The sequence below is a fragment of the Amblyomma americanum genome, chromosome 11 (genome assembly GCF_052857255.1).
Source record: "Amblyomma americanum isolate KBUSLIRL-KWMA chromosome 11, ASM5285725v1, whole genome shotgun sequence".
Classification (NCBI taxonomy): Eukaryota; Metazoa; Arthropoda; class Arachnida; order Ixodida; family Ixodidae; genus Amblyomma; species Amblyomma americanum.
The window spans coordinates 84,790,417-84,805,631 of record NC_135507.1 but is presented as its reverse complement, the minus strand read 5'-3'; the positions used below and the strand labels follow the sequence as shown (position 1 = coordinate 84,805,631).

At 48.7% G+C, this 15,215-nt stretch overlaps 1 protein-coding gene across 1 annotated transcript; it reads left to right on the top strand.

The window, feature by feature from the left end:
* Nucleotides 1-385: 385 nt before the first annotated feature.
* LOC144110709 (uncharacterized) lies at nucleotides 386-13,147 on the top strand. Its single transcript, XM_077643764.1, has 4 exons — nucleotides 386-509; nucleotides 1,603-1,952; nucleotides 5,932-6,219; nucleotides 12,973-13,147. Exons 2-4 carry the CDS (start codon nucleotides 1,671-1,673, stop codon nucleotides 13,069-13,071), a joined length of 669 nt encoding a protein of 222 aa, XP_077499890.1. The 5' UTR covers nucleotides 386-509; nucleotides 1,603-1,670; the 3' UTR covers nucleotides 13,072-13,147.
* Nucleotides 13,148-15,215: the final 2,068 nt, after the last annotated feature.

The window sequence follows — 15,215 nt, the reverse complement described above, 5'->3', positions numbered from 1 at the left end:
TTCTTTTAAAGTTCTACGAGCATAGTTTCAGAGCCTCGACTTCGTAATCCTCGCCTTCCCTTCTGCCTTTTCTTCTTCTATAGATCATACAGCTGCGCAAAAATCTGAGAACACTGATGCCGCTCGCAACAAGAGTCACGAGCGAGTTATCCCAATAAATATCAACAACTTTTTCTATCGTCACAGAGGCGCGAGCAGAAAATTTGTGTTTTGGTGTCAACCGACGCCACCAGTACCGAAAGGGGTTAAATAAGGGCCCGCTTCCTATTCTGGCAAACAGCGGCCTGGCTATCGGTGGCATCCTCCAGCGATCACCATCACTCGAGCGGGCGCGAGCCTGGCTGTTGTTGGCTCCTCGTGGCGCGTAGCACGCACCAGTCTCCAGTAGCAGCGGTGCTGTCACGAGGAGGCAGCTGGACATCTGCAGCAGCCCAGAGCATTCCACGGCCAAAGGCAGAAACCGAACACTCGTCCACCTGGCTCACCTGGTCGACACACGCCTGAAGGACGTGAGTGGCAATGCATCGCTAGGAGGACTAGCATTTGTGCCGCACTCCTGTAGCTGGGCGCCAAAGGCCAGAGGCGTTATGGTCCAGGGGAGGGACTTGCTGTAGACGTTGACAGTAGGACATCCAGGGATTGTCTCTGGAACCGCCTGACTCAGTCTTCGCGCGGCCAGCTTGTGTAGCGTGAGGGTCGACGGGAATGATAAAGCATAACGCACGCCTTATTGTCCGACTGCTGCCAGATGTTGTTGCGAGGTTCAGCCAAACTGAGTTGTGAGATCTTCGTTAAAGCCTGTGGACGTGTTTCGAATGATAACCGTGAATTCCTGCGAGAGAGGTGGCCACATTCCGGGAAGATTCTATTAGGGTGATGTGTCCTCCCTGGAGCAAACAGTCTCATGTACATTGCTTCGTGAGACGGCTATGAATGCATTTCTGCCACTTGCGCGCCTCTTGAGGACATCAGTAGTCTATCGGTGTACACGCGGATTACTTTCTCAAAGGATCTTGCATATTATTCGAATATGACGGCCTAGGCCTTTTTCATGGAAATGGAAGTGTGCACGCGAAACTTACATAAATTAGAGATGTCTTCGTTTATTGGCGCAGTACAACAGGGTCATAAGTTAGGATCTGCTGTCGGTGCTTGCCATGGTCGAGCCTTGGCAGATGGTGACTGCTTAATGCTGCATGTAACGGCGACCTGTGTCTACAGTGGCAGATCAACGCCACAGGAAGTGTCTCATGCAGACGGTTTCTGTGTTAACACGAACTTCTTGCTCGGAGATTTGGAGCATGGCTATTGTTAAGAGCGAGTTGCGCACACATAAAACGAAAAACGATCGAGACGGAAAGAGCTCAAAAGTGTCTGTGCTATTAGCATGTCTGGGACGACTGGTTGCTTCGGTTTGTTGCTTGTTGCTTCTCCACATGACGGTGATGCGCGGTTCAGTGCGAAACCCTTACCTCTGGAAGCTCTATATGGGAAGAAATTGGTCTTCGAGCTGTTGTCACTGCATATACGTGGTGGCAGGAATCCTCGTGTTGCTTAAGGCTGAAATGTTGACATATTACTGCGCACTGCCGCCTATTGCAGCGCACGGTGGCAAGAAAAACCGCCTCCAGACCTCACGCGGTGCCGGCTGTTCTGCTCAAGTGTTGCCGATGGCCGCGCACGACCCCCAACGGGGCCGCCAGAGGCGGTCAGTGTGTTTCGACGATGGTAAGCGGCGTATAATCACCACCGACTTGGACCCCGACCTGGACCCGCGGAATTTGAAGTCCGTCGTGGGCAGGCCCCCGACACCCCAGCCGTGGCTATCCGACTGCGCCACCTCCTCGTCTCCCAACGGCCAGCACGGCGAGTTGGCCGAGGCCTCGTCGCCACCCCCCAGCGCAGTCTCGGAGTGGGGCGTCTCGGCCGCCGCCGCCGCCACTCAACAGCCGGTGTGTATCTCCACCTGTAAATACTGTAAATAATACTTTATGCCAGGAGGCGCGCAGTCGCAACAAAAAAAAATGCCACCGAGGATGGGCTCGCTGCCTATATATTATCGCACTACTAACTCCTATAGTGGCGCCGTTTCGCGGCTAAACTATATTACCTGGCAGTTGGCAAGCCTCGAGCCATCTCGGGGCTAGATGTTTTCTCGTCTTCATCTCTCGAACTGCCTGCTGCCTTGCGCGTCCCAGCAGCGTCTCGCACGTAGGAGTAAACCAGCCCTGCATACGTCAATCGTTTTTCGGTGACAATATGGTACCAAAGATTCAGCGCAACGAATCGCACTCAGGGAAAAAGAAAGGAGGTGGAATAATAATAATAATTGGTTTTTTGGGGAAGGAAATGGCGCAGTATCTGTCTCATATCGTTGGACACCTGAACCGCGCCGGAAGGGAAGGGATGAAGGAGGGAGTGAAAGAAGAAAGGAAGAAATAGGTGCCGCAGTGGAGGGCTCCTGAATAATTTCGACCACCTGGGGATCTTAACGTGCACTGACATCGCACAGCACACTGAGGTGGAAGACGGTGAAATTATTTCGATATGTCGAAGTTCCCCGTACCGCGTCACCATATATGGTCACTGGCTAAACGTAGACTCGGGGCCTCAAAAAATTAATGTGGATTAGCTCAGCTATTCCAGGATATACAAAGCGAAATATATCGGCGTTCACTGTGTTCATTGGCGTTGGCGTTGACAATGTTCTAGACGGCGATGGATTTGAGCAAAGGAAGGGCGCATAACTGGCTCCCTGGATATGTGGACGCTTCATTCGTGCTTTGATTCGGGGTGAGAGAAAGATGTGGAATGATTGAATTAACGCTGACAGCGTTGTGGCTAACATGCAGCCCTGCAGCAATACCTAGGCCGCAGCGTTCATTTGGTGATCAATCTCTCGCGATCAACCATTAAATGCATGCGACCTCCCAGGGTGGCAGGGAGGGCGCAATCAAAGCAGGCTTTTGACACCAACGCCATGTACATGAAAGCGAGATTGAGGTCTCCGCTGATCCACGGAGCCGGTTGTGCGCCTTTCCTTTCGTGAAAATGAACAGCCTTTGCAAAGTTGTCAACGCAAATGAATTCTATGATAGCCGTCGGCTCCCTTGTTTTGTTTGGTTTTTGAGGAAAGGAAATGGCACAATAACCCTCTCGCATATCTCGGTGGACAACCGAACCGTGCCATAAAGGAAGGGATAGAGGAGGGAGGGAAAGAAGAAAGAGGAAACTGAGAACTGAAAGTTGCATTTTGAGGAAAGGCGCGGCGCTGCGCAGTGGCGGAACACCTGTGGCTCGGTGTGACTAGGGAGCTTGAGAGAGAGAAAAGGCAACGGAGTCGGCGGCAGCCACCTGCGCCGTGCGCGACGTCACTCGTTCTCCGACATACGCCGGCTCGCGCGAAGCGCGGTGTTTACTAGCGTAGTGAAGCATTCCGCTTCAAAAGGAAGTGTCATACATGCGTTAATGTGGCGGAGTGGATTCGAATAAAGGCAAGCGCAGCATGGGCGGCAGAAAGTTAGGCGGGCGGTAGAGATTAAGAAGTTTGCGGGGATACGGTGGCCGCAGCTGGCAGAGGACAGGGTTAATTGGACAGACATGGTAGAGACCTTTGTCCTGCAGTGGGCGTAGTCAGGCTGATGGCGATGATGAAGGGAATTATTACTCCTCAGCGTCAACTTGAGTGCAGCCATAAGGCCAGAAATGAGAACTGTTAGAAAGTTTTAGCATCGCGAGGACGCAGCAGCGCAGACGGATGCCGCTTTACCGAACTCCAACTGCGCACGCACGGTGACCCCGCCCGTCCGCGCCTCTACCCCCGCGCGTGTGCACCTAGAGTTCTCCATTAATACGATAGCATTAGAGTTGTAATCACGCCAAAACCCCGCCGATGTCTGGTGTCACGAAGTCGCTGATTTGTTGAGAAACGCCACGTGACATTTTCACATCAACACAACCATCTTTGAGGACCACACTGATTGGTCGAAAGAGTTTGAGTGACCTTACAACGTTAATCAGAACCTGCCGTGGAAGGAGGCAATTAATGTCTGGTCGAGAGAGGTCACATGACATTTGTGACGTAATCACATGACCACGGGGTTGTGAGCAACTTAGCTAGAGAATCAAAATAAAAAATCAGGCAAAAATGTGATATGCCAATGTCAGCACCGCCAAACCATATGGTATCTCCTGCTGCAGCTAGGAGTCCGAATAAAGTTGATGATGGACTGGCAGTTGCAAAGAAACTTAAGTATACGCGCGCAGAATTTGCAAAAGTGGTGGCGACAAATGTGAAATCTAATCCTATCGCATTCCGCTCTTAAGGTGACCGAAGCTTTCCCTATAGTTTTTTGTTTTCTTTTGTGACCCTAGCTTTCAGAGGAAGGACAACGGGTTATTATAAATGCGGTAGCATTAGAGCTCGCGTTGACGAGAAATGCCGGCGTCCGTGCGTCCACGTCACTGCACGCAGCTGACCAACTTGCCGCGATGGGAAGCAACCTGGGTCTTGTAATCCCCGATGGTGGCTGCGATTTAAACAGCCACCTGTAAAGGCAGTGGAGCATCGCTTAATAACTGCACTAATGCGCCAGTAAGTGGTGTGAGGACTCCCCGAGATCTGATGTGCAAAGGAAGGAGTACTTGTATGGGAGGGATCTCTAATGATATCGGATTATACTCTCAAGGGCAGGCTAACTGTCGTCTAAGGGCCGGCCGGTGCCATACGCGGACGCGTGCCCCTACCACTGCGCCTGCGCACCCAGCGTCCTTTAAACCGCGATGCGTCTGCGCTATTACGTCTCCAAAATGGTAAAAAAGCTGTATTGGCTTTTCCTTATAACCGTACGGCTGGTTTCAAAGGGATGACAAGGAGTGATTATTCTGTTAATTGAAATCTATTTCACCTAGTGGGATTCCCTCCAAAACAATGGACTAAATGCGTGTCTATACTGCACCCCATTTTAACAAGACAGCGTTTCGTGTCGCAGAAAATCCGCCGTCGTCGTCGGCGCCTTCGACCGCGAATGAGAAGTCTAGTAAAAATCACCATAGCAGCAACATAGTAGGCAACTGGGCCACCTAGGTACGTCACGTAACCGTGCGGCGTCATCAGAACCTGTCCACTGGATTGTGAAGAAACAGCGCACCGTGGGAGGTGGCCGTTAAATTAATGATCGGTCACGAAAGGTAGCTCGGGAAGAGCAACCTAAATCGCTCAAGGCACACTGGTGGCCGCACCTGCCATTTCAGGGCTATGGCTCATCGCTTAACCGCTGCACCACTACGCCAGTCGTGGTGTCAGGACTCCCAGGGATTTTTGAATTTCAGGCATAGAGTGACGAATTCTGCATATATGGACCTTAACTCATTAACACCCTTGCGTCGTACCCTTAGGGCGGAACTTAAGTGACTCTTCCAAGATTTTTTTTTCAACGTGGCCACACAGCAGACCAGGAAACATCAAATATGTCACACCAATTCGAGGATGTCTCTTTTTATTGGGCGGTAAATTCGGCTCTGCTGTCGGTCTTGACGTTGGTCCCGCCGTGGTAGATGGTGACTGCGTCATCTTGTATGTAACGGCCTCTTGTGTCTTCAGTGGCCGAGAACCGCCAGAGGAAGTGTCTCATGCTGACGGTCTGTGGGTTATCACCGAGTATGGGGCGTCGGGTTGCATCGGGGTGTTGCTTGTTCCTGCCCCACTTGTTGGTGATGTGTGGTTCAGTGCGAAACCTTGTCCCCCGTAAGATCTATGAGAAGAATGTGGTCCTCTAGCCCTTGTCACTGCATTTATATCGTGGCTCGAATCCTCGTGTTGCGTAGCACTGAAGCGTTCCCATGTGTCTTCGTTCAGTGAGCTAGAGTAGCGCACTGTGGGGTGAGAAAAAGCGCCTTCAGACCTCACACGCTGGCGGCACCTCTGCGCAGGGTTTGTCGGTAGTCATGCACGAGCCGTACCCGGGCCGCCAGTGGCGATCTGCATCATTCAACGACTGCAAGCGGCGTGTAATCGCAAATAAGCTGGACTTCGAGGTGGACGCGTTCAAGCTAAAACCCATCGTTGCCAGGCCACCAACCACCCGGCCGTCTCGAACCGACTGCATCACCTCATCGTGGCCCGACGGACTGTACGAAGAGATGGCCAAGGGCTCGTCGCGGCCTCACAGCGCAGCCTCGGAGAGGGGCGTCTCGGCCGCCGCCGCCACTCAAGAGCCGGTGTGTACCTCCACCTGTAAATAATACTTTATGCAAGGAAGCACACTGCCGAAATAGTGCAGGGTCTACCTTTAGGTAGACAGGTAGACAGCTAGATCATCGTCAATTATAGGTCTATCCACAACGAATGTTGCCAAGAATTCATCTAAATTCGGAGTAATATCAGATATCAGCAACCATCTGCCGATATTCCTGTTTTGGTGTAAACCTCAAAAATAGGAACGAAGAATCAATATCTTATCAAGAAATCATTGAAGAAGGCCTTCTGTCTTTTAGGCAGCCAGCACCTGAAGCTGGCTGCGACGATTTTCTTTCTGAACGGGACGGGAACCAGGCTTATGAGGATATTCTTGATTTTCTGAAACCAATTTACAAAGCTTGTTTTCCCATAAAGACACTTATACACAATAAAATTACTACTGCTTAAGGTAGACAACACGAATAACGCCTACCATAAGCGAGACAAGGTAAATTGGCGGTTTAAATATCTTCAATAACTTATTTTAACGGGATGAACATGGAACTTATGAAAGCTAGGAAACAATATTTAACAAATGAATATTTCACAACCTAATACCAAACGATGGTAATCCTAGACGAATCGTGTCAGTGGAAATAAATGGGACGCAGGTGTCTGACAAAATTTACTGGACGCGTTTAATAAATATTCATTCAGTGTTTGTTGCGACACAGATTCGGATAGGGACTTGAAATATGCCCGACTGGTAGACTAAAGAATATAGCTTACTGCTGTGAATGAGGCTGAAATAATGACCATTTTCGCAGATCTCAACACTAGCACCTCATCAGACCTAGACGGCCTACAGATATGGCCGATAAGATCCATTCTGGACATTGTATCCTATATCACCCATATCATAAACATATTTATTGAAATGAAAATGCTCTTTTTCCTCGCACTATGCAGGCTGTGCTCTTCAAGAAGGGTGATAAGGATCATTTAGGCAATTACCGCTCTATATCTGTACTTCTAATATTCTCAAATGTATTAGAAAAAGCTGTTCATAAGCCCTTTTTGGAATTTGAATCCAAGCACCAGATATTTACCAAACCGCAGTGCGGATTTAGAAAGCACGTTTAAACTGAACTCGCTCTGTTAGAGCGGAAGGAATAGACACTAAATCAATTTGAATTAAACAGGACATTCTTAGGCTAATTCAATGATTGAACGAAGGCGTTAACACTATACTCAACAAACACAAAACCTCCTCAAAATCTCCCACAAATAGCCCATCGGTACATTTGGAATCTCTCCAGGAGGTGCTCATTTTTCCCGAACACATCCAAAAAACGTCGTCATAACTAGCAGTGTCCAAGAAGATGTGCGTCCCAGGGAAAGCCCTAAAACGTTAAAGCTAGATTTCTCGGCTCTGGCGCAATGAAATTATTTCTCCTTTTTCATGCAGCCTTCAGGCATATAAGCGCACATACGTGCCAAATTTCAGGCACATGCTTACATTAGAGGTGGTGTAATACATATGTCCACTCGTGTGAATGCATGCTGGCTCGGCCGTGCTGGACTTAACCTGTTTACATGAAATGTCCTAGAATTTTACACACAAAGGAAATATGAATTCAACAAAGTCACCCGATCCCGCCCATATAGCAGGAAATAGCAGCGCAATACAGATGTCATTTCAGTTTAGTATATGTGCTGTTTGCATTTAAATGAATACAAACAGCAGACGCACATGTATGCACCATTTAACACACAATGTACGTAGCCCTACGGCACCTGTAGCATATAATAATGGCCCCTTTTTTTCTCTAGCTCTAAGAAATTTGAAAAAAAATGAAGCAAGAAAAACATAATACAGGCTGAAATTTGATGCCCATTAAGCAAACATTCTAAGAGCTACAAAAGCATATATGCACACGAAAAAGCAAACGCATGTAAAGAGCAACCTGGGTGCCAAAAGAAAAGACGAGATGGGCGTATGCTACAGATGCACGGTTTCAGGTCGCAGATTTTATGTAGGTTGAAACGTTCCTCGCGCTTTGCCTCCCGCACGAGCCTCGGAGTAAGCTTCAGCGATGTGCTATCAAAACAGGAAAAAAAAAATCATTTCAATTCTACTTGGCGAAAATAAAAAAAATGAGCATAAACCAGCATACCTTGACGACGTTGCCAACGGAAAACCAGGGATGAAATAAAAGGCTGCAACAGCTGCAACAGCTGCAACTACGAATTCAATGCAGCCTTCTGTCCTGCGCGCTCCTTCTCGCAGCACAGCGAACGCTGAAACATACGTGTTACATCCTTGTTACACTCCCGTTTGATTTTATTGTGACTAAGTGTGGAGATAAGACTGTTTGAAGCCAGACGGGAAGGGGTGACGTTTTGAGGTAGGAACCCTGGCGCGCCGCACCCATGGTACAGCAGACCGCGCGTGGGGTAAAACACGGCGTGGGAGGCGAGATCAAGGGGATCAAGGCACAAGTAATCCGGTGTGGGTGGGTTGGAATCAGTAGCGACGCGAACACAGCACAAACTATACCGCTGCGACAGGACGGCAATGTAGGTAGAGCAGGTTAATCCATGGGCACTCGCAGCAAGAGTCTGGTGGGCTTCCGAAGATCTCTCCCGCCTATGACTGCAGTGGACGGCCACGCTGCCACCAACAACACGCCACAGTCGTCGGAGGCGCTGAGGGATGTAGAGTGCGTGCTAGGAGTCGCCCATTGCCTTGAACTCCGCCGCCGCGAACGCCACCTTGAACAGCAGCATCATGAAGTAGGGCTGTGAAGCTGCGCAAAAGGGCTAGCCATGCGCGGCCGCTGCATCAGTTCCAAAGGGAATTATGTGGGCAAGCCGAGGGGCGCGGGAAAGCTGCCGTGAATCCGTAGCTACGAAGTCCACGACAGCCCAATGATGAGAGCAAGAGCTGCCGCGCGCTAGGGGCTGCGCGAATACGTGTGCGCAAGATGGCTTCCGTCCAGCGGGGAAGCCGGTCGAGCGACGGGAGGCCATTACTGCGCCTCTGCTAGACAGTGGCGCAACGAGGACTGCTGGTAGTTGGAGATGCCTGCAGGGACCGCCGCACCGTGCTGAAGTTGGAAGCACTATAGAAGACTGGCACGTTGGTGACCGCTGCTTCCGGCGGCACGATGAAACGCCGTCGCCTGCCTGCAGCATGAAGCCGGCGGCCCACATGCACGAGAAACGCATGCGCCGAGAGAGATGCGGGGTTAACTGCTTCCTTCGGCGGTTCGAGCGAAACTGTTTGATCTCTCAAGACGGCGATTGCAAGAGCAGAACCTTCTCTCCCCGCACCTTATGGCGCGAGGGAGAGAAAAGAGCGAGGAGTCGATTTTTATTTTTTGTTGGAAAGCATTGGTCCCGAAACGTTCTCCCCGCGGTTATCTTTCTGGGACTAAAATGCTATGATTCGCTTTTATTTCTGCTTAACACTGTCGAAAAAAAAAACGTTTCTAGACCCTTAGTGGGAGCACAGCCCTTTTTCTTGTGTTTCTATGTCCTGTCTCTACGGTCTGGAAATGTTCGATAAATGTTGTACTGGGACTGGGACATTCCATCCTTTCTGGGCGCACATAGGGAGGTACGTTGCCTGCTGGGATAACTCATGAATTATTTCTCCAGAAGCCTGAACACTACAGCTTCCACAGGCACGCAGAGTCACTTGTCAAATCTTATCTAGAAATTTGCCGACAGGAAGTTACTGTAAATGGAGTTTTATCACAGACTCTCCCTGTCCGCTTATACTCGGACTGTTCCTCTTTATCTTTGTCCTAATGAAGTCTATGTATGTCCATTCGCAAAATTTATTATATAAGAAGGCGATACGAGCATCGTTCCGGCTGGTGAATATGCCGATCATTTATTGACAAGCAAAGTGCAAGCTCAAGCACGTAGACAAATAGAGATAAAAAGGATTTGCAAATTAATGTTAGGAAAACAAAAGCAGTGATTTTCCGTGCAAAGAACAAGCAAATCACCGCTTGACAAAACGTGTATGTTTTAGATTATGTGCGTTGGAAATAGTGGCACAATTAAAAACCCTGGGCGCTGTGTTTAATCAAAAGGCCTCCTGGGACAATCACGTGTCTCACATTATTTCTTAGTTATCACAGATAACTTGTTTCTCTTTTCGCAACCGTGAAATCTTACCCTCTCATGTTATGTTATTAGTTTATTGCTCTCTATTCACATTCTGGCCTTAGTTATGCAAGACCTATCTGGGTAACAACACAGGAAAACCGCAACAAATCTTTTCTGCAACAAAGTAAACCTTCATGGACTGTTAAGAAACTACGTGTGGGAAGTCAACACCTTAAGGACGTGTGGGAAGTCAACACCTTTCGAGCAACATATGGTCTGAAAACCTTAGAGAACCAGCCTCCACGACTTCTGAATGAGAAAGGATATAAAACCCCAACACGTCACATTTCAGAAAGTGTAGCTTACTTTCTTTCTTAAACTTTTCTTGGTTTCTTATTTCTTATTTTCCCGTGCCCACAGAATAGGAGAGCGAAGGCAGGACGGCATCCGCCCAATAATTGTGAAGTTCAAAGACAAAACCAACATTATCAAATATGCATCCAAACTAACAGATCTCGACTCTGCTTCCGTATGGACAGAGGAGAGTGTTTCGCCCAGGATGCAATTTATTAGGAAACAGCTCAGAGACTTCGCCCGAAATACTCGAAATCCTGGTGAAAACAAGCTCTTCTTTGATAAGCTCCTTCTCAATAATACACTGTTATCATTCAACTCTGCCACTAAAGAAGTGACAGCGCTCCCAAAGGGCGACTCTAAAGAAGTGGCTGCTTTTCCAAAAGCGGCCCTTGTGAAATCCCTACTCCTCCTGAATCCGACGCGACCACTCAGGACCACTGACTACAAAATAAATCCATATATTAAACATTGTCAATTTTAGTGTGAAACTTCCGCAGCCTCTTTCCAAAACAAGATAGTGTGTGTTCATATGTCGAAGCATGCTCAGCCGACCTTGTGTTGGACACCGAGACCTGGTTATCTCCCAATACTGCTGATTCTGAACTACCCTTGTCCAGCCATTTTTCATGATTTAGAAAAGATGGCATTACCTCGCGCGGTGGCGGGGTGTTGATCGTCGTAAGGAAAAGCCTGCAAGCCTATGTTGTTGATACGTGATTGTGTCTGCAAATTTTGTGGGTTGCCTATCATCGTCCGTAGCTTGTGCCGTTGGGGTCTGCTATCGTCCACTTGATTCTCACGACAAATTCCCTGAAAAACTTAATGAATCTCTAACTTACGTGCAGAATAAATTTCCACGCTCGCCAATATTCCCGGCCGGTGACTTCAATTATCCGCATATTGATTGACAGACACGCAGCCCCCTTCATGGCACAAGAAAGCGTGAATGTCAGAATTTTCTGGATATAATATATCACTTTTCGATCTGCATCAAACAGTTTCCACACCTACGCGCGGCGATTCACTCTTAGATCTTGCGCTGACAACGCAACCGGACAAGAGATTTGTAAACGTGCTAGATGGTGTCAGTGATCACAAGATTTATTAGTTCCATTTCACAGTAGTCAAGAATAAACCAGAAAATTCAAACAAAGCTATATTTGATTATGCAAGGGCAAATGTTGATATGCTGTTCAATGAACTATCATTATTCTCTGCCGATGTCTTTTTCTTTCAATTTGCGGGATGCCAATGAAAACTGGCCTCGTATTCGTGACAAACTAACTTTGCTAAAAGATAAGTACGTGACCAAAGTCACCATCACCGCATCTAAAAAAGCACATGGTTCGCAAGGACCGTCAAAAGATGTATCAACAAAAAGAAAAGGTTGTACGCGAAATCTGAAGTGTCAGGATCGGAACGCGATCGGAATCAATACCGCACACATGCGCAGCTGAAATGAAATGAAAATTTCATTTAGCCGAGCTAGCCAGTGAGACATCGCGGCGTGTACGCAGTCCAGGCAGTGTTCTCTCTACGGAGCTTCACCGTAGCGTCCTGATTGGTCAGCAGTTCAAAGCGGCAGTCTTAACTTGCGACATGCTATATGACAGTTGTACCATTTCCTCCGGAGAGAGTACTTTGCAGGCGCCGTTACTTTCTCGGCTACTAATGATGGATATGTGAAGCGGCGTGTCCATCACGAGAAAGATTTAGCATAGCTGAGACGTGCTAGCGAGATTCCCGAACGCTGGCTGGACACAGCCAGTGGCCCCACCTGGCCCCGCCCACTGCCACAGTGGGCGGGGGCGTCTCTTGAGCACGCGCAGTACTGCGTGTGCGCAGGAGACGTCCGGTAGTATAGAGTTTATTCATTTGTCGCGAATTGCATGGCGTGCCTATGCAGGCAGCCGAGGCGCGCAACAAGATGGAGGTCGAATCGCTTCGTAGCCACAGGAGCGAGATGATCCTGTAGTCCGGTGATGGCAATGGCCCCCACTACAAATCATAGCGGAGGAGACTTGTGAGCGCCCCTCGGGACACCTACTAGAGATGCGGGAAACGTTTTCCCTTCCCCAGCTCCTTATATGCAGCGCCTTTTGGACCCACGAGCACTCCTCAGTTGGAACTTTTAAGTTTCGATCCTCTCAATTGTATGGTGTTTGAGGGCACAGGGTTGCTATGTAGGACTCTCCAGCCGCCCGCCAAATCTTAGTGACCCCCCGCTATGATGACCGCCATTATGCATCACCAGGGAGTGTCCGCCAGGACTTGTGCCCCGCGAGTGAAAGCGGAAGCTGGATGTTGCCTCACAGGACGAGTCACTGGACCCGGAGCTGCTGATGGAGGGCCTGACGTTCGAGTGCGACGGCTTGGCGGACAAGGACCGGGCGGAGGCCGAACCCGCGCTGTGAGGGCCACACGCACGACACCCGCCAGGGTCCCTAGTCGTCCAAGCTAGGACCGCCAATAAAAGTTTTTCTTCTGCTTTTTTCATTCTTTAATAGCTTCCTTCACAGGCATGCTAGTGGTGACCGCTCATTAGAAAACGTATCTGCTATCCTGCCGTTGCTAATAAATTTTATAATCTGGTGTATCAAAATTTTATACTCACCGCTTTGCGTTGCCTTTCAAGGTTAGTGATCTTGCGCTGCAATTCCTCCCATTAGTCACTTACTTAGGCAATGTCATCAGAAAATCAGATTGTTAAGGAAATCTCCATTTAGTCTTATCCTCGTCTGTTCTCAAACTGCTTGTCTGAGTATATCTTGCAAACAAGCGGCGAATAGCACTCGCCAGGTCGTGTGTACCGGCCTTGCTCCCTTCCTTTTTAAGATATTATTACCTTCTTCTTGGAGGACTGTGGCGGCTGTGCAGCCGCTATAGATATCTTCTAGCATTTGTACATATGGCTCTTCTAAACCCTTGTTAGGTGGGCGGATGAAATTAAGAAGTTTGCGGGATAGGATGGCCGCAGCTGGCACCGGACAAGGTTATTTGGAGAAATGTGGGAGAGGTTTTTATCCTGCTCTCGGCGGACTGTCGGGCTGATGATTATGATGCAATCTTGGTCCGGAATCCCTGCATGACGGCTGAGGTGTCGACTGAGAGATGTTTTCTGAATCCATGAAGGCTATATGTAAAGGTTGATTATATTCTGCGCATCGCTCTGTCACCTGAGCGATAGTATTCGGTCTGTTGTCGGGTCATCATCATCAGCCTTACTATTCCCACTGCAAGACAAAGGCCTCTCCCATATTGTTCCTAATTAACCCTCTCATTTGCAAACTGCGGCCACCGTGTCCCCGCAGACTTGTTAATCTCATCCGCCCACATAACCTTCTGCCGCCCCCTGCCTAGGCATGCCTTCTATTTGAATCCAGTCCGCACCCTTAAGGACCAGCAGCTATATTGCCTTCGCATTACATGCCCTGCCCAAGTTCGTTTCTTCCTCTTGATTTCGACTAGGATGCCATTAACACGCGTTTGTTCCCTCACCCACTCTGCCTGCTTCCGGTCTCATAACGTTACACCTATAATTTTTCTTTCCACAGCTCGCTGCGTTGTCCTTAACTTAAGCTGAACTCTTTTCGTTAGCCTCTACGTTTCCGCCCCTTAGGCGGGTACCCGTAAGATACAGCTGTTGTACGCTTTTCTCTTGAGGGATACTGGCAACCTACTATTCATGATCTGAGAAAACCTCCTAAACGAGCTCCACCCCATTGTTATTCTTCTAGTTATTACACACTCATGATCCAGAACAGCGGTCACTACCTGTCCTAAGTAGGCGTATTCCTTTACCACTTCCAGCACCTCTCTTTGAAGCTAGGTCAGGATGTCTTAGAACGCGCAGCTATATAAAAATTTAACGAAGATGATGAGACGTGCTGTGTGTGGTAAATCGGTAGAAACAATAGAACACCTCATACTCAAATGTGATGGTATCCATCCCGATGTCGATGCTGGCACAGTCACTCTTCCTGAGGCCCTAGGGTTTAGAGATAACAATAGTCATGTAAATAAATCTGTGGTGGAAATTAGAAAAAAGTGATTGGAGGATTGGTGGCTCAAAAGCAGAGAGGTGTCATAAGGTTAAAAGTGTGGAAGACTTGTTTAAAGAAAATGGCGAATTTTAATAACTTACTACGCAGCTAAACAAGAGTAAAGGAAAAAAAAGCTGAGCATGGTGGCAAGTGCCATCACCCCGTTTCAAAGGGGACGCTCCTACCATCCGTCCGTCCATCCAACGAGCGCCTGAACCTTCAGGCTGTTGACACCCGTACTGCGCACGCTACTCAGCGCCTTTTGCCAATAACAAGCATAGCCGGAGTTGATGTTCCAGCCTATGAGTCCCGTCTCAGCAACTGCGGCGTGGGAGTCATTAATTAGGGTGTCCCCCCGGACGTTCCTCAATTTCATATCTATTCTGCGCTTCTGCAGAGAGCTCCGATAAAACCTGTCCGTCGTCTCAGAAGCACAGAAAACATCCGCACTGTATTTGCGACCGATCGGCGCCGCAAATCGTATACTCATCTATATACGGCACTGTGTGCATCAG

What these genes read in the sequence shown, in the direction of transcription:
- LOC144110709 (XM_077643764.1), top strand. Translation starts at nt 1,671, where the DNA reads ATGGCCGCGCACGACCCCCAACGGGGCCGCCAGAGGCGGTCAGTGTGT. An exon ending in CCGCCGCCACTCAACAGCCG is followed by an intron (nt 1,953 to 5,931) that starts GTGTGTATCTCC and finishes ACCTCTGCGCAG; the next exon opens with GGTTTGTCGGTAGTCATGCA. An exon ending in CCGCCGCCACTCAAGAGCCG is followed by an intron (nt 6,220 to 12,972) that starts GTGTGTACCTCC and finishes GTTGCCTCACAG; the next exon opens with GACGAGTCACTGGACCCGGA.